This window comes from Gracilinanus agilis, chromosome 2 (genome assembly GCF_016433145.1).
Source record: "Gracilinanus agilis isolate LMUSP501 chromosome 2, AgileGrace, whole genome shotgun sequence".
Taxonomy (NCBI): domain Eukaryota; kingdom Metazoa; phylum Chordata; class Mammalia; order Didelphimorphia; family Didelphidae; genus Gracilinanus; species Gracilinanus agilis.
This window is the reverse complement of record NC_058131.1, coordinates 529636151-529654536: the sequence shown is the minus strand read 5'-3', so window position 1 is coordinate 529654536 and position 18386 is coordinate 529636151. Positions and strand designations below refer to the sequence as shown.

Genomic DNA, 18386 nt, shown 5'->3' with positions numbered 1-18386 from the left:
CTCTCTCCCCCTCCTTATTTTAAATCCTTACCTTCCATCTTAGAGTCAATATTGTATATTGGTTTCAAGACAGAAGAGCAGTAAGGGCCAAGCAATGGGGGTTAAGTGAACTTGCCCAGGGTCACACAGCTAGGAAGTATCTTAGGCCAGATTCAAACCTAGGACCTCTAGGCCTGGCTCTCAATCCACTGAGCTTCCCAGATTCCCACTCCACTCCCTACTTTATATGGTTATTGTAAGAGGATTTATAAACATTAAGGGAGTGAGATAAATGTGAAATGTTATTTACTATCATTACTGAGAACCAGTATGGCCTAGTACAGTGATGGGCAACCTTTTGAGCTTGGCATGTCAAAATTTGCCAATAAACTGAGCATAACTCAGGTAGTGTGTCACTTTGAGAAAAAAAAAACATAATTTCATGATATTTATAGTTTAAATAACAAAAATATATAATTGTAATATATAACCGTATATAGTAAACCAAAAACCAATTCTTTAACTTACCTGCTTAGTGTTTTGGCCTACAGACCTTTGGCACAGAATGTCTACACTACACTACAGCAAATGTTTCATCCTCGGCATGTGGCCCCATACTTCTCTGTATGCAGCCGCGTGTCATTGAAAATGGTTACACGTGCCAGTGTTGACCCACGTGCCATAGGTTTGCCATCAGGGGCCTAGTAGATAGAGTCAGCCTGGGTTCCGCTACTGCCTCTGGCATATTCTGGCTCTATGACCTTGGACCAGTCTTCTCCGCAGCCTAGGCAACTCTCTGTTACCATAAGGGGCAGGGAAGGTGCGGACAGAGGGGGTTTCCTCCTCTGGGAGTCCCCAAATCACATCTAGTCCCTATCCCTTTCCTTATTACTGTTACACCAGTATAGACAAGGCCATTGCTGGTCCTTTCCCTCCCTCTCTAAGGACCAGAAATGATGGTGAGCCCATCATCAGGTCCTGGGCAAAGCCCACCTGTCCTCTGAGATCACCCAGTCCTGGCTTCCATTCTCCCAGGCCAGGTTCTACTCAAGCTCTGGTCTAGAGAGGTGCTGGTTGGGGGTCCCCTCTCACCATATCCCAAATCCTCACATCTGGGAAGTGAGGAGCATCTGGGTTCAGCCTCCTGGCTGGACGGGCTCCATTGAAGACATTCCCCTTTCTTCCCCTGCTCCCATTGTCAGTTTTCCTGGACTTTACCTCTTCTCCATGCCCAGGGGCTCCCTTACCTGAGTGCAGGGCATGGACTGGGATAATTCGGTGCCCAATGAACTTGCCTCCTTCTTCCAGGACTGCCACTCTCAGAGAGGCTAGTTCTGGCATCATGATCTGGGGAGAGGATGACCAGTTTTAGGGAAGGGAAGGGAAAGGAGGAGGCTGAGTTCTCCACTTTCATCAGTTCCAGAGTCCTCAAGTCCTTGGGGTGGCAAAGGGGTGGAGAGGCAACAGTGCTAGTCAAGGATGCCATTGCCTGAAGTTTGATGCCCAGTTCTATAAAATTGGAACCCATTACCAAAGGAAACTTCCCAGCTGGAGACAAATTCCTGAAGTCCTTCAATCCCTGATTATCCAATCTGGACTCTACACCTCCATAGTTCATAGGTCCTGTCACATTTCACAGGGCTGATCTTATAACAGCCTGGGAAAAGCCTGGTGCCCCAGGGCAATGCCAGGGCTATAACTAGGATGAGATGACTGGGGCTTTGCCCCAGGGTCCTACAATTTAGCAGTCTCTTAATATCACTTTGTCTACAGCAGAACTAAAACCAACTTAGAGCAACAAGTTAGCAAGAATAATTAATTAAAATAGAAAGCTACCAGATGGTCTGCCTCCTCCCCCAGTGGCTATACCCTAGGTGAGCTCTTATCTAGCCCAGTCTCACCCTATTCCATGCCTCACCATAGGAGCCTCAAGCTGAGGTTTCTGCATACTGGAAACAGAGTCTCTGCCTCACCTGCCCTGCTCCTGTCATGAGGAGAACCTTGGGATGTCTCACCCAACAGAGTCTTGTGGCCCTGGCTTCTTTCTTTCTATCTCCTTCAACTGATTTGCTCTTAAAAAATTGACTTGGGGGGGCAGCTGGGTAGCTCAGTGGATTGAGAGCCAGGCCTAGAGATGGGAGGTCCTAGGTTCAAATCTGGCCTCAGACACTTCCCAACTGTGTGACCCTGGGCAAGTCACTTGACCCCCATTGCCTACCCTTACCACTCTTCTGCCTTGGAGCCAATACACAGTATTGACTCCAAGATGGAAGGTAAGGGTTTAAAAAAAATTGTCTTGGGAACAGTTGTGTGGCCCAGAGAGCCAGGCCTAGAGATGGGAGGTCCTGAGTTCAAATCTGGCCTCAGACACCACCTAGCTGGGTGACCCTGGACAAGTCACTTAACCCCCATCGGAGCCAATACACAGTATTGATTCTAAGCTGGAAAGTAAGAGTTAAAAAATTTTTTTGACTTGAGGGCAAATTTGGCAAATTTTTCAAAGCTTATCCCAGGTACCAAAATTGCTAGTCTACAGTCCCAACTGGGATTTCACTTAGTGATCCCTGAGGTCTCACAGTGCCCAATCTCTGATCTTATAATCCTATAATAGCCAAGGGTGGGGCTCTGGGTGTCCCCGGGTTACCAGAAAGCATTGCACCCCACCAAAAATATCCATTGGCCAACTGGGCTAGCATGGTCTCCCGGGGCCTTAAGAGAAGAAAGGTAGGAAGGCAGGAAATGGCACCAGCCCCCATAAGCATCCGATCTTCCACTTTCTCATCTTCCCAAAGAGAATGCGGGTTTCTACAGGAAAGCTCATGACCTCAAACCCTGAACACTTTCTGTCCCTCGCCCTGCCCTGTCCCCCACCTATCCCACCTTCTCGAAGACGAAGGGGTCCTCTTTCCAGACGGGATTTACGGAGTTGGCACTGGGTGTCAGTTTGGTTCGGTAGCGCCTCTTGGGGTCTCCGGGCAAGCCAAACACCTCCACCTCCACGTAAGTTCGGACACTTCGCTCTGACAGAAACTGCCCAGAAATCACCTATTGGGCAGGCATGGGCGGGGGGACGGGGATAAAACGTTAGGAAGGATTCCGGCCTCAGGTCCCAGGCTCTCTCCCAAGGTTTCCTACGAGCACTGTAAGAAAACTTGAGGGATGGGGAGGGTCCCTCCATTCTGCCCTGGCCATGTGCGAGAGGGAACATGAATATTGCTCAGTAGTTAGGAATAAAATCTGGGTCTCTGCGATTCTGAAGCCCAACTCTGCTGTGCTGGATGAACTCAAGGATGAGCTGACTCAGTTTCCCCGCCTCATCAGTGCGTTTGAGCATCTTTACTTGTACAGGATACCTGCTGCCCCCACACAGCCCCTACTTATTCCATCCATCCCCCCCCCTTCCCTCCACCCCAGCCTCCAGCCCTCCCCCTCTGTTTCCATGGGGATTAAGAGGCAACCTCCAGTGCTGAGGAGGAGGCAGTTTCCAAGGTAACCTGCTACTGCAGGAAGCTTCTTGAAGCTGCTGGGGTTGAAGTTTTCTGGGATCTCAGGAGAGGGGGAGGAGGGGAAGAAGGAGTACCACCCCCCTAACTCCCCAAGCCTCATCGCCCAAGTCATTAGTCCAACCCACTCGCTGAAGTCGCAGCTCCCTCGGGGCTCACCTTCCCTCTCCCATCCGTCCCCCCCACCCCAGTCCCTGGCTCGCTCCTCCCAGAGTTCTTGCCGTGATGGAGAGAGTGGTGGCCACCACCACATCGATGCGGTCCACAGAGAATGGGTCAAAATGCTTGTCCGGCCGGCGCATGAACTCGTGCTTGAGAAGGTAGCCGCTCTGCCCGTTGAACTCAAACAGTGCCATGTTCTGCTGCATGGGCATATCTACGGGCATGGGATGGTGGATGGCAAAGGAGACCCTGACCGACAAGCGCTGGCCAGACAGCAGGGACGGTGCCAAGGAGAGCTGGCCAGCAAGACCTTCAGTTTCTAGTTCTGTTTCCAAATGACTAAGCGGGTCCTTGACCTCCCTCTCTCCAATCCAGTGGGCTTCTGCCCTTCCTTACTCAAAGGGCAGGATGGCATGATGGGGGACAGAGTTTCCCACATCAGGAAGGCCTCCGGCCATGATCTTTAGAGTTACTCCCCTACTCTTTCTCCTCAAAAGAAGGGCCACAGAGGCAGGACCCAAGAGGGGACAAGGACGGGTCATGGCATGGGATTTTTGAGGTCTGGTCCAGAAAAAGAACAAAACAGGTAGGAGAGAAGAAGAAAGCCTCGGCTTCAGCCCCAAACACACACACACACACAGAAGCATGAACCAACATGTATAATTATAGACACCCCTTGCTCAAGCTCAAACACACACACACACACACACACACACTGTCCCCTACAATACAAATGTAGACCATCGCTACAGACAGGAAAGGGACATGGGCATAGCTTAGTGCCCGGGGGGGGGGGCCGGGGGCCCAGGGGAATGGTGGTCTGTACTGGGTAAGGAACCACCCATGCCATGAGCATCTAGGATCTGTACTCACCCATAGTCTGGAAATTGAGGGCAACCATTTGGCAGCCTGCGTTCCAGAACATCTGGGGAGAGTAGTTAGATGAGTCCATCCGTGTGCCCTTGGGGTAGATCCGACTCATTTGCCTCTTGTTATAGCTGTCCTGGGTATAGGAACCTGACTTGCCATCAGAGTGACCCCGACCGGTGCCCCGGCCCACTTCTCCGGGATGGTCCAGTGATACCCTCCGCTGGCCCCCCTCCAAAAAACTCCAAAGTCCCCACCCGTGTGTCACAAAGGATACTCCACAAACTGCACAGGGGACTTGGTGAGCAGATCATAGGCCTTCAGCTCCGTAAAGGAAGAGATGACATAACTCCGGTTCTTCTCTGGGATGGGAAAGAAATTTGTAGCAGGTTCCTCTGGCCCCTGGCCCGCTGCTGAACGCCAGCATGTCAGGGCCTGGTGTGGGGCTGCCCTATCAGCCCCATGCCCTCACCCGCCAAGGCTGGAGGCAGGATAATAAAGGGGGATGGATTCAAGGGAAAGGATATGAGTTTGAATCCCAATTCAGTACTTATTAGTTGTATCAAGTCAGACAAGCCATCTTAACCTGTCTGGGCCCCATTTTCTTCCTCTGTAAAATTAGGGGGCTGGAAGAGATGGCTTCTATTGTCTCCTTCTAGCTCTAAATCTATGCTCCTATGAAAATGAAGAGAAATGGGAGCATGAGCCAATTGTGATGTTAGATGGAACTAAGGAAAGGAATGAGCACTTATTAAGTACCTACTATGTGCCAGTCACTGTGCTAAATACCTTTCCACTATATTCTCATTTGATTCTCACAGCAACCCTACTATTATGATCTCTATTTTATAGTTGAGGAAACTGAGTCAAAGGCTAAGTGACTTGATCATGATCACACAGCTAGTCTTTCTCAGGTTAGATGAATTTGGGTCTTCCTAACACTAGTCCCAGTGTTCGATCTTTTGAACCAACTGCCTTATGTATTAATACATGCTTTCTTTGGCTCCCTTCCAGTTGCTAGGTCACATAATGGATAGGGTGCTAAACTTGGAGTCAAATCAAAAAACCCAGGCTTGGAAACCAGAGATTCTAGGTCCAAATCTGACCTCAGGTATTCCTGACTGTGTGACCCTGGGAAAGTCAACTAACCCCAATTGTCTAGCCTTTACTACTCTTCTGTCTTAGTATCTATTTTAATATAGAAAGTAAGGGTTAAGTTAGAAGTGATACCCTTCCTCCTATTTGAAGAATTCCTAATCAAATCAACTTCATTAGCCCTGTGGGTAGTGCATGTCAAAAGCTATAGTTCCATCCATGAGTTATTGCTTAATGATAAAATCCTTTTTCTTACCCCCTCCCCCCAAAAAAAGAAAGTAAGGGTTAAAAAAAAGATGCCAAAATATATCAATAAACACTTACTAGGCACCTCTTATGTTCTTGGCCCTGTGCTAAGAATTGGAAGGCTTGAGTTTGAATTCTGCCTCAAACATTTATGAGCTGTATGGCCCTAGGCAAGTCACCTAACCTCTTTTAGCCTCAGTTTCCTCATCTGTAAAATGGGGATACCACCAACTTCCTATGAGGGTTGTGAGGATCAAATGAGAAAACAGCACTTTGCAAACCTTTAATATGGTCATTTTTTATTATTGTTGTTACTAATATCCTATGATCTTATGACCTGTTGGGAAGGCACAAAATTCAATTTCTTTTTAAGAAACCATTACCTTCTTTCTTAGAGTCTACACTAAGTATAGGTTCTACTTCAGGAGAGAGGTAAGGGCTAGGCAATTAGGGTTAAATGGCTTGTTCAGGGTCACATAGCTAGGAAGTATTTAAGGTCAGATTTGAACCTAGCTCCCTATCCACTGAGCCACCTAGCTACCCCAGGTACAGATTTATACATGTGTAGGTATACACAGGAAGGATGGGTATACATGCACGCAGATGCCCACATGCACACTGCCTTGGTTCCTCTCTCCTCTCAGCACCTCTGGAAGTTAGCAGGAGACTTTGAGGTTTGGTCTGGCATCTTTCCATCAACCCATCAGTCCCTAAAGAATTCCTGCTGTTCTTATAGCCTTGCTGTGGCTCCTGTTTCCCCAGCAAAGCCTGTAGGGGAAAGGCCTAGCAGTAGGTGATTTTTTTACAAAGAGGGACTGTCTTGTTGCTGGGAGCTGTAGAGGCCATCTAGATTAGCACAAGGGGGCTCTGGGGAGGAGAGGCAGAGGGTTCAGAGTTATGGTGACTCAGTTTCTCACCAAACTTTACAATACTGAGGCATTTATAGACAGTAGCAGGCAGGGCTATGGGGCAAACGGGAAGGAAAGTGGCAGAATGCCGCCCAGTGTGATCTTTCCCATCCTCTAACACAGTGCTCCTCCCAGTGGTTTTCTTCCCATCCCAATTACTCCTCTGCTCTTCTATCCCAGTGGCCTCTCCCTCCCCAGCCTTCTTATAGGTCTCACCCTTTCAAAGCCACTCTCTCCCCTTTCCCAGCATCCCCAGCCCTATCCCACTGTCTCTCACGGGAGGAGAACTCGAAGGAGATGAACTTGGTGGGCTGGATGTAGTTGACCAGACTAGACATCTCCTCATATGCTGTCACCTCCAGGCCAGCTGTGCCCTGGCAAAAGGGATAGAGATTGGAGGAAGATACAAAGAGGGGAGCAGCGGGTTAATGGGGAGCAGGAAGGACTCACGGGAAGCTTCTAGAACTCAGTTGTTCTGATCATCCCACCTCACCCTTACAGACTCTATCTACTACCTGGGAGATGCAAGCACAGGGGAGCCTGGGGGCTGGTTCCTATGGAGAAGGCCGGGATGGAGTGAATAACCTTCAGGTGGGATGAGGAGAAGGGAGGGCCTTTCTGTTACCTCTTCATTCATACCTCATCCGACTGCATCTTCTTGATTTCCTCTTCATCCAGGCTACCTGATTCTTCCTCTTCTTCTTCTTCTTCCTCCTCTTCCTCCAGCTCAGCTTCTTCTTCACCAACCCACACTGTTACCAGAATATCTTACATTTACACAGGACTTTAAGATTTGCAAAGAGTTATACACATATTTGTCATTTGACCCTCACTAACAACCTGAGGCGATAGTTGGGTCCATTTTACAGATGCGGAAACCAGAGCTCACAGAGGCTAAGTGTCTTTCCAGGGTCACAAAGCTGGCACACTTTCAAGGGAGGACTTGAAGGGAGACCTCTTACTGAGATCTTCTAGATTCCAAATTTAGTTCTCCCTCCACTCATTTTCCAGGGCCTTCCTAACATAGTTTCATCAGGATCGTCTATGGGGAAACTCACCGCTCCCCTGACCCCTCATTAATAAGAATCCTGTTTTCATAATACCTTTTGTTCTAGAACAGGTCCCCATTTACCGCAGACAAAGATCAGTCCCTCCAGTCCCAAAATCACCCTCCATCACCCTTTTTGAGTCTCCACCCCCTGTCCCAACCCCACTGATCCAGCCCATCACATCAAGTCTTCTTACCTGTGTCCTCACCCATGGCTGCATTGGCCTGGCTACCCTCTGTTTCAGCAGACAGTCCTTTCTTGGGTGGAACAGGAGCGGGGGACTGGTTCTTCTTATTCTTGATAAGGATTTTGCCCAGAAGGTCCTGGGGACTGGGGAGGGGGACCCCTGACTTCAGCTGAGGGGTATAGAGAGGAGAACATCAGAGCTATGTCACCTAACCTCTCTTGACAGCAACTAGGATTAAACTTTGGATCTGAGTTCAAATCAGTCTCAGACTTGCTATATAACCTTGGGCAAGTCACTTACCTTCTCTCTGCCTCTGTTTTCTCATCTATAAAATGGGGATTAATAATAGCACCTCCCTCCCGGGGTTGACATAAGGATAAAATGAGATAAGATTTGCAAAGCACTTTGCCAATCTTAAAGCTACATAAGAGCTAGCTAACCTTCCCTGAGGCAAATAGCACAGGATCCAAACCCCAAATTCACCTTCAGAACTCAGGCGCCTTGTAATCAACCATGATCTAGTCTCCTAATTGCTCTCCTGGTGTGCAACAATCAATGGATTAATAAGTACTTATTAAATCTGATTTTGTATTTTGGTATTTTGATATGTGCTAGTGATACAAACCCAAAGGAAGAAACAATCTGTGTCCTCAAGGATGCCACTTACAGGGAACTTGTCCAGGGGCTCAGTGAGCAGCATGTCCCCAAATATGGTCCTACAGTACTCTGCCATCTTAGCCTGTTGTCGAGGCCTGCAAGGAATAGGGTGAGGTAAGAGGGAAAGGAATAGGATATGTATCAGTGGTATAGGAATGTAATTAATAATATTGTGACGGAAGAAATAATTAAAGGGGAGCAACTAGGTAGATAGGTAGAGAGTCAAGCCTAGAGATGAGAGATCCTGGGTTCAAATTTGTCTTCAAACACGCTTCCTGACTGTGTGACCGGGAAAGTCACTTACCTCCCATTGCCTAACCCTTATGGCTCTTCTGCCTTGGAGCCAACACTTAATACCAATTCTCAGCTGGAATTCCGGTAAGGGTTAAAAAAAAAAAAAAAAAGAATGAATGAATGAAAGCGATGGCTTCTGAAAAATCTAGGAAGACTTCTTTGAACTGATTCATCGGGAAGTGAGAAAAGTCAAAACAATTTATACAAGTATTGGTTCAGACAGAAGAGTGGTAAGGGCTAGAAAATGGAGGGTAAATGACTTGCCCAGGGTCACATAGCCAGGAAGTGCCTGAGGCCAGGTTTGAGCCCAGGATCTCCCTTTTTCCATACCTGGCTCTCTATCCACTGAGCCACCTTGCTGCCCCCTTATACAATAACATGTTAAAGGCAAACAACTTTTAAAAATGTAAGAACTCTAATCAATACAAAGACCATCCATTTACAAAGGTATGCTACCCACCTCCTGACAAAATTTTGCCACCCACCAAGAGAGGTGATGGACTCAAAGTGAAGAAGGAGGCATATATTTTTAGATGCAGCCAGCATAAGAAATTGTTTTACTTGACTATGTATATTAGTTACAAGAGCCTTGTTTTTCTTTTTCTCCCAAGGAAGAAAGAGGGAGCAAAAATAAGTGCTTTTTAATTGAAAATAAGTTTTTTTTTAATTAAGTGGTTAACAAAATGAGTAAAGGGAATAGTAAAGTAGCCTGTGGACCTGAGAGAGAGGCCTCATCCTTTCTCCCACCAGATCTCACAGAGAAGGGGATGGGCCCCCAAGCCATCTTGCCCACCTCTGCCCTTCCATTAAAATGGAATCATTAGGTTAGGTTGGTCCAAGGGCTTCGGGGAGGAAGCCTGGATGATAGAGACTAGGGACTTGGGGGAGCTGATGGAGGAGTTTCCTTCTTGAGGAAACTGAAGAGAGCTCCAAGAAGGCTGGAAGTGGAGGTGGGAAGTCAGAAATGGAGGCAAGGGGCCAAGAATTCCCAAGTTCCCGATACAGGGAGGACACTCACGAGTCTACGTGGTTCTCGAAGGACAAGATGACCGGGTAGAGGGAGGTCTTGAAGGCACTCTCAGCAATGGCCTCTACTGCATCCTGGGGAAAGGGGATTAGTGAGAATTAGAACCCCAAGGATGCCCTTCACAGAGCCCCTTTCCAACCCCTCCACACGATTTATTCCTTCCCCCTCTCCATCCACCTTCCTTTTCCTTAAAACTCTAGATCTTAGTTCTTCCCTGAGCCCTCCCATCTCGCATAGTCACGGTGATGTAGCCCCTTCCCAGGTGTCTGACCACCCCTTCTCTTTCTCCTTCCCCATCATCCCACCTTGAATAAGATGTCTGTGGTCATGGTGAAACCATGAGTGATGATGGGCTCTTCTTCAGGAGGCTTCCCCTTCCAGCAGTCAAGCTCCACACAGCGACAGCCAGAGAGCAAGACCTGTCTGTACATCTCCGAGGACGAGGGCCCGGAGAACTGACCAGCTGAGCGAGGGGATGGCGCAAGGTCACTCGGGATTAAGGCTAGACATCCCCTTCTCTCATTACATCATAGGTTTCTTGTTTTTTAAATCCTTCCCTTCTCCCTTAGAATCGAGTATCAGTTCCAAGGCAGAAGAGTGGTAAGGGCTAGGCAATTGGGATTAAGGGATGCCCCAAATCACTTAGCTAGGAAGTGCCTGAGCCCAGGTTTGAGCCCAGGTCCTCCTGATTCCAAGCATGACACTCTATCCACTTAGCCACCTAGGACCCCCAGGAGCACAGTTTTTAAAGATGAAAAGTCATTAAATCTAATCCCCTCGTTTTATAAATGAGGAAACTGATTCACAGAAAAGTATCACGCAGCTACTGAATCTAAGTCTCCCTTGGTGTCCTGGGCTGTAAGAGTCACTTTTATTTTATCATGCTTTTAGTATTTAAAATAGACAAAAGAGGAGGCAGCTAGATGGCTCAGTGGATTGAGAGCAGGGCCTAGAGATGAGAGGTTCAAATCTGGCCTCAGACACTTCCTAGCTGTATGACCCTGGGTAAGTCACTTAACTCCCATTGCCTAGCCCTTACCGCTCTTCTGCCTTGGAACCAATACACAGTATTGATTCTAAGTTCAAAGGTAAGGGTTTAAAAATAAAATAAAATAGACAAAAGGACAAAGCTCTCAAACCTCACCTGTCAGGTAGGTGTTGTGGGAGGAATTGATGAAGTAGTGATTCAGAGGCTGGCTCATGTCCTGATGCAGTATCAGTTTGTCTTGGGCCACTATACTGTTCTCAGGACCACAGAGAAACCAAACCATTCCCTCTGGGGACAGCTGACCTGAGGAAGAGGGAAATGCCATTATTGGAGACGGGGTACTGAAGTCTGTTCCTCACTGCTAGTTAAAAAGGAGGGGGTCAGGAGATCTCACTGGGTATGGGAGAGTGGCTAGAAAAGTGCTCGGGTACCACAAAAGAGAAGGAGAATGGAGACAGTGACCTAGAGAGCTGGGAATTCAAGAGCTCATGAAAGTAAAAAAAAAAGTAGTAAGTCAAGGGCTGGAGCCTCACCCCTCTGGATGTTGATGCCGCTGGGTTCATACTTTTCGATGAGACACTGTACTTGGTCGGGTCGGGCCGGTGGGAAGAGCAGGGAGTTGAGTCGGGCATCCCGCTGCTTTTGGTTAATGAACTTGGTCAGATGCTCCTTGGTCATGTAAGGCTTCGCTTTGGCATGGCTGCAGACCGAGTGGGGAAGGAAAATCTTAGATGCCTAATCCCCAAGGATTCTGCAGGGACTCTAATAAGACCTCCTAGGGAAGGCGAGAGTCTGCTGATGTCACCCCTGAGAGCCCAGTCCCCTGGCCCAGCCCAGCCCTTCTCCCTTTGGCCACATCCCCAGCTCATGCCCAGGAAGCTCACTGAGAGGTGAAAATCTCATCGATCTCAGGTCGAGGACACAGACTCATGAGGAAGCTCCTGTAGACGGGCTCAGGGAAATCCTCCGGGTTGATGGAGTCATTCTGGGGTGGGGAAGAGGAGGGAACAAATAAATGATCGGTGAACTATCTACCAATGGCTCCCTTTCGGAACCCTTCTCCATCTCTATCACTGCAGAAAAGAGGGAAGGTTGTAGAACCCAGATCCAACTGCTTACTTGCCATCTCCGGGAGGGGACAGGGAAGGGAGGGAGATCGTTTGGATCTTATAACTTCAGCAAACATGTTAATTGGGAAAATAAAATATCTTTTAAAAAAAAGAAGAAAAAGAAATGATAGCAGATAAGGTGCCAGACACCAGGAACCAACTGAAGGAAGAAGGAAGAAGTTTCCATTTCCAATTAACAAAGAGCTATTGAGCAATTACTACAGTTTCTTTAGAATAAAGGCAATAATGATAATAGTGCCATTTGTATTTGTTTTTTAAACCCTTACCTTCTGTCTTGGAGTCAATACTGTATTGGCTCCAAGGCAGAAGAGTGGTAAGGGTAGGCAATGGGGGTCAAGTGACTTGCCCAGGGTCACACAGCTGGGAAATGTCTGAGGCCAGATTTGAACCTAGGACCTCCCGTCTCTAGGCCTGGCTCTTAATCCACTGAGCCACCCAGCTTCCTCCAGGTTTTGTTTTGTTTTGTTTTTAATTTTCGAGACTCAAGAAAGTGATGGAGGAAAAAGTTGTATACATTTTTTTTCCTGGGAGAAACTGGTTATTAAACATTTACAGGCACCTCCCTGACTAGAACTCAAGTTTTTTGACTCCAAATACGGTTCTCTTTCCCCGACCCTCTTTAACCATTCAGATAGCTGATTCGAGGCAAAATCAGCCCAAGAACCCAGATTTTCTGGCACCACACACCTCCTATTATGCCTCAGGCGTCCTCTATTCCTCTATATTCTCTATATTCCTCTACTGAGGATCTCCTCCTCAGTCCTGACTACGACTATGAGATCCCCTTGTAGTTCTTAACATGAATACAACCCTGGAGGGTTCCCAAGATCAGTTCTACAAAGAACTCTAGAACACTGGGGCTTTGAGAAGCAACATGGCAGAGCTGAGAAGCCCCCCTCAGGGTCAGGGAGATCTGGGTTCAAATCTTGCTTCTAATCCGTATCAGCAGTGGAGAAGTCACTTAATCTCATCACAAACCATCTCAGCCAGTATCCCCTAAAATCAATCAATCATAGATTGAGAGCCAGGCCTAGAGACAGGAGGTCCTAGGTTCAAATCTGGCCTCAGACACTTCCCAGCTGTGTGACCCTGGGCAAGTCACTTGACCCCCATTGCCTACCCTTGCCAATCTTCCACCTATAAATCAATACACAGAAGTTAAGGGTTTAAAATTAAAAAAAAATCAATCAATCAACAAGCATTTATCAAGTCTCTGCTACTTGTCAGGCTCTGGGGATATGAGTAAGAAAAATACTCATTGCAGAGTAGTTGAAGATCTGTACTGGCAAAGGGAGTTTCTTCATGGTGCTCCCTATGCCAGTGAAACCATCGATTCAGTCTCAAAAATGAAAAATAAAAAAAGAGTTTTTTCCAACAGATTTGGAAGCTACTTAGGAGATTCTGTAGGCTGGTCATTCTCAAACTTTTTTTTGTCTCCTTACACTATTAAAAATATTGTATTTATGCAGGTCATAACTGATCAATATTTACCATATTTGAAATGAAAATATCTTTATTGTTCACTTGCATCTGACTCTTCGTGACCCCATGTGAGGTTTTCTTGGCAAAGACACTGACATGGTTTGCCATTTTCTTCTCCAGCTCATTTGATGGATCAAGAAACCAAGACAAACAAGGTAAAGTGACTTGTCTGGGCTCACACAATCAGTAAGTGTCTGAGGGTGGATTTGAACTCAGAAAGATGAGTCTTCCTGACTCCAGGTCCAACGCTCTCTCCACCATGCCACCTAGCTGCCTGAATTTTGTGACACCATGGACCATAGTTGCCCATGAGGTTCTCTTGGCAAAGACACTGGAATGGGTCGCCATTCCCTTTTCCAACAGATCTAGCAAATCTTTTTTTTTCAGGCAATCAGCAGGTAAATGACTTGCCCAGGGTCACAAGTCTCAACTCTTCCTGCCTCCAGGCCCAGTGCTCTATCCACGGACCAACCGCCTTAAAATGTTTTAGTGTTGGGAAAATAGTTTTGACCTTGTAATCTCCTTTAAAGGATTTCGAGGACCATCAGAAGCTCCTGAGCACCCTGTAAGAAGCGTCCTTTGATCTAGACCAGAGATGTCCAATACGAGGTCCTCACATGGTCCACAGCACTCCCCACTGCAGCCTGGGCCACATTAAAATGTGTCTCTGTCTCTCTTCAATGTCTCAATGTATTTATAAAGACATATCTAAGCATGGGTGGTCTTTGAAGTCAATATATGGTTCACAGGAATCCTTGTGTCCTGCTCAGTGTTCGCACCCCTACCCCTGCCAATTTCTATTTGAGTTTGACATCACTAATCTAGTTAGCTCTTCCTACTACTCAGGAAAGGACTTATCAAGCCACATTCAGGTCTAGCTCCACTCTGATCCCAAGATCCTTTTCTACCACCCCCACTACTTGAAAATATAACTCAAAGCATGTTCCTTAATGATGGTAGAACCAGGAATGCCATCTTTATATCACAGGTAGGAAGGATAGAGTATTGCACTTAGAGTCAAGAAGACCTGAATTCTTTCAGCCTCAGTTTCCTGATCTGTAAATGGGGATAATAATAGCACCTACTTCTCAGGGTTGTTATGGAGATCAAATATACTGCAAATCTTAAAGCACTCTTAGCTGTTAAGGGCAGCTAGATGGAAGAGTGGTTAGAGAACTAGACCTGGAGATGGGAAGTCCTGGGTTTAAATGTGGACTCAGATGAGTGACTCTGGGCAAATCACTTAATATCAATGGCCTAGCCCTTATGACAGAGGTGGGCAGTGGGCAGTGAGGGGCAGTGATAGAAACAGGACCCTGGTGTTCTGAAATCTTTTCCTGCTCATTCCTTGGCACGAGGTAAACATTAAACTGGAAAATCTGTACTTGCAGCCCAAGTCAAGCAGAAATTTCCGAATCTGTATTATTAATCAGGGAGCCGTTCTGCATCGTTAATCAGCAGTACTGGTTCTGTACTGTACTGTTCTGTTCTGTGCACCAGCTCTGTCAGCTGTTAGGCTGTCCTGGTACCAGCTCCGGGCTGCTCTGCATTATTAATTGCTCCTATTGTTCTGCATTTGCCTTAGTTTTGGACCCTTCGGCATTATTAATCAGCAATAGTGGTCCTCGACTGTACTGTATCCCCCTCTCACAGTAAGACCTTCTAGCAGGTAACGAGACTTCTCCCACATTGACAAATGATAAGTGGGACAATGTGGGGAACATGGGACGTGTGTGCCAAGGGCTCTGGCAATCCAGGGGAACCCCCCTCAACCTATGCTCCTTATTCCCTTCCTGGGGTCCCCAAGTTCACCGAAGATGCATCGGGCCCCGAAACACACCTCCACCTGAATTTGGACCCTCCTCCTTCTGCTCATTTTCCAGGTAGTAAGGCCCAGGGGTGAGGTATTCTGGGAAAAGGTAGAGACTTCCCTGAAATAGGAAGTGGCAAGCACCCAGGCCAATAATAAATATATAAGCCTTGAGCTACCCTATTAGCCCCCAGGATACTCTGTTAGCTCCAAGGCTCTCCAGTTAGCCTCCAGACTATTCCATCAGTTTTGAGGTTATGGCACTATCTTAAAAACAAAACAAAACAACAACAACAACAACAACAACTCTCCAAGTAAAATTATTTTCTTACTTCTGGAATGAAGTTTGAGTCTCTCATTCTTGGGGGGAGACCCTGCTAAGAACTTGGGTGTGTTTCTCCCACAGCACTTACCACTCTTCTTCCTTGAAACCAATACAATGTTGATTCTGGGCCAGAAGATAAGGGTTTTAAAAAGTAAATAAATAAATGCTAGCTAGTGTCTTTTTTTTTTTTTTAATCTTAACTTCTACCTTAGAATCAATACTATGTATTGGTTCCAAGGCAAAAGAGTGGTAAGGACTAGGCAGTGGGGATTAAGTGACTTGTCCAGGGTCACACAGCTAGGAAGTGTCTGAGGTCAAATTTGAACCCAGGCCCTCCTGAGGCCTGGTTCTCTATCCACTGAGCCACACAGCTACCCTAATGTTGCCATTATTTTTTTTAAAGAACTGAGCACTATGGATTAGTAGGGAAAGATGAAATCGTTCTCAGTAAATCTACATAAAGAAAGTTGGCTCCAGTGATCCTCCATAGGCTTTAAAAAAAAAACAACTCTTACCTCCTGTCTTAGAATCAATACTTTGAAGAACAGTAAGGACCAGATTAAGTGACTTGCCCAGGATCACACATCTAGGAAACGTCTGAGGCCAGATTTGAACATAGGGTCTCCCATCTTCAGGCCTTGTTCTCTGAGCCACCTAGCTGCCCCTCCTCCTCAGCCTTCTTAATATGAAAAGTACCCTGACAATCATCCCTGGCTGAGGGCAAGAGGAAATGAGAAAGGGGTTGGAGTGGGGAAAGATGGAATGATATGGGGAGAGAAGTTCATACTCACTTTGCCCTTGGGAAGGTGACAGGCACTGAGTGCAGCCTCTACTCGTTTTCTGTCAGCAGGAAACATCTGAAAGAAACTGAAGCGGGAAGATACAGGGAGTGATACAATTTCTTCCTTCCTTCCTTCTTCCCTCTCTCTCTCTCCCTTTCTCCTTCCCTCCTTCTCTCTCTCTTTCTCTCTCTCTTTCTTTCCTTCCTTCCTCCCTCCCTCTCTCCCTTTCTTTCTTTTTTCTTTCTTTCCTTCCTCCCTTCTTTTCTTCCTCCTTCCCTCCTTCCCTCCCTCTCTCCCTCTCTCTCTTTCTTTTTCTTTCTTTCTTTCCTTCCTTCCTTCCTTTCTTTCTTTCTGGAAGAGGCAAGTAATTTGGGGAAGGGGTCAGGAGATGGAGGAGAGTGGAATAGAGAAAGGAGGAGGAAGAACAGAGGAGCTAAACCGAGAGCATGATGGGAATTTCTCGCACTTACTTTTTCACAGGGATCTTCCCTTCAGGGTTGAGCTGCATCTTAAGCTTTACTAGGCTGGAGTAAGAAAAGATCAGCCTGTGAGGTCCCAGTTCCTCATCCCTCCTTCCGCCTCTCCCTCCCTGAACACATCCACCCTCTCCAGAGACTTCACAGCAAAAGCCTGGTGGGGAAGGTGGGAGTGATCATAGACCATGGGCAGAGGAGGAAGAATCACTCACATCTTCTCCAGGAATGTGCTCCGGGGGGCATTGGCTGCCCATGGGTTCTTAGCCAAAGCCAGAACGTCTTCAGCCCAGTCCTACAGGAGACAAGAGAGGAGAGAACAGAGTCCAGGCTCCATCGTAACCCCAAGAGGGTGCTTCTTTTTCTGCCCTTTCTTTTGAACTGAGCCCAAGGGGCTCTCCTTCCTATGAGCCAGTAAACTGTATCCTTGAACCTTTCCCCATTATGTCTTTTTTTTTCTTGAGCCCATATCTTCCATCTTAGAATCAATACCATATAGTGGTTCCAAGGCAGAAGAGTGGTCAGGGCTCGGCAGTGGGGGTTAACTGACTTGCCCAGGGTCATTCAGCTAGGAAGTGTCTGAGGCTGGATTTGAACATAGGACAACCCCCCCCATCTCTAGGCCTGGCTCTCAATCCACTGAATCCCTTAGCTTCTTTTATCCCCATTACATCTTGAAACTCTCCTTGCCGTCCCTCTTACACACACACACCTTGCCGACATTCTCTTTGTAGGAGACAAAGTTATGGAAGGTCAGGTCCACCATGTCTGGGCCAGACACCACAGTCAGGGTCTTCAGCAAGAACGTGTTGTCAGGGAAGTCCAAGTTGAAAACTTCTCGAAGTTTCTGGGTCTATAATAGCCCCATTCAAGAGGGGTTTGAAGGGCCGGGGTGATAGGGAGGGAGGGGGCAAGTGAGGAAACTGCCCCAACCCTAGCAATATGTCGTTCTCTCAGCCCCTCCTCTTCCAAGGATTTCAACCACTGGAGACCCCATGCCTAGCTCTGGGGAGACCCCAAACAACCCATTCCCTTCCTGGGAGCCATTTCCCTACTCCCTCCTTTCCATCCTATCATTATCCAGAAAGGAGAACGGATTCATCCCACGTGAGACAGCCCCATCCTGGGTATCAGGCTGCCTTTGGGAGTCTTGCTTCCCAATCCCTAAGGACCAAGCTCACTACTTCTGCCCCCTCCTCGAGTTTCCCTACCAGTGTCCCCTGCCCAGCCCAAGCAAGGGGTCCTACACAAGTAAATGAGCAGCAACTAGGGGACTCGGGTCACGTCTGGGGAGCTCAGGGGCCTGGGTGGTTTGCAGAGATGGGCTCTAGACAACACTTCTAGCCATCTCTGTTTCCTTGCTGATCTCTCCCAGTTCCTTGTGTGTGTGAGAGAGAGAGAAAAAGAGAGAGAGAGGAAGAG

The 18386-nt window shown here is 47.3% G+C and overlaps 1 protein-coding gene across 1 annotated transcript in view; it reads right to left on the bottom strand.

Moving 5' to 3' along the window:
* Positions 1 to 18386, bottom strand: part of PLCB2 (phospholipase C beta 2) — a 44734-nt gene that overhangs the window by 19204 nt on the left and 7144 nt on the right. The window contains exons 4-21 of the mRNA XM_044660031.1: positions 17677 to 17817; positions 17180 to 17259; positions 16962 to 17015; positions 16501 to 16576; positions 11847 to 11947; positions 11496 to 11662; positions 11119 to 11265; positions 10280 to 10437; positions 9966 to 10048; positions 8664 to 8748; positions 8006 to 8165; positions 7400 to 7512; positions 7038 to 7134; positions 4789 to 4873; positions 4518 to 4642; positions 3704 to 3858; positions 2860 to 3024; positions 1227 to 1326 (exon numbers count right to left, since the gene is read on the bottom strand). Coding sequence (XP_044515966.1) covers positions 1227 to 1326; positions 2860 to 3024; positions 3704 to 3858; positions 4518 to 4642; positions 4789 to 4873; positions 7038 to 7134; positions 7400 to 7512; positions 8006 to 8165; positions 8664 to 8748; positions 9966 to 10048; positions 10280 to 10437; positions 11119 to 11265; positions 11496 to 11662; positions 11847 to 11947; positions 16501 to 16576; positions 16962 to 17015; positions 17180 to 17259; positions 17677 to 17817 — 2092 coding nt within the window. The remainder of the gene's footprint in view (positions 1 to 1226; positions 1327 to 2859; positions 3025 to 3703; positions 3859 to 4517; positions 4643 to 4788; positions 4874 to 7037; positions 7135 to 7399; positions 7513 to 8005; positions 8166 to 8663; positions 8749 to 9965; positions 10049 to 10279; positions 10438 to 11118; positions 11266 to 11495; positions 11663 to 11846; positions 11948 to 16500; positions 16577 to 16961; positions 17016 to 17179; positions 17260 to 17676; positions 17818 to 18386) is intronic.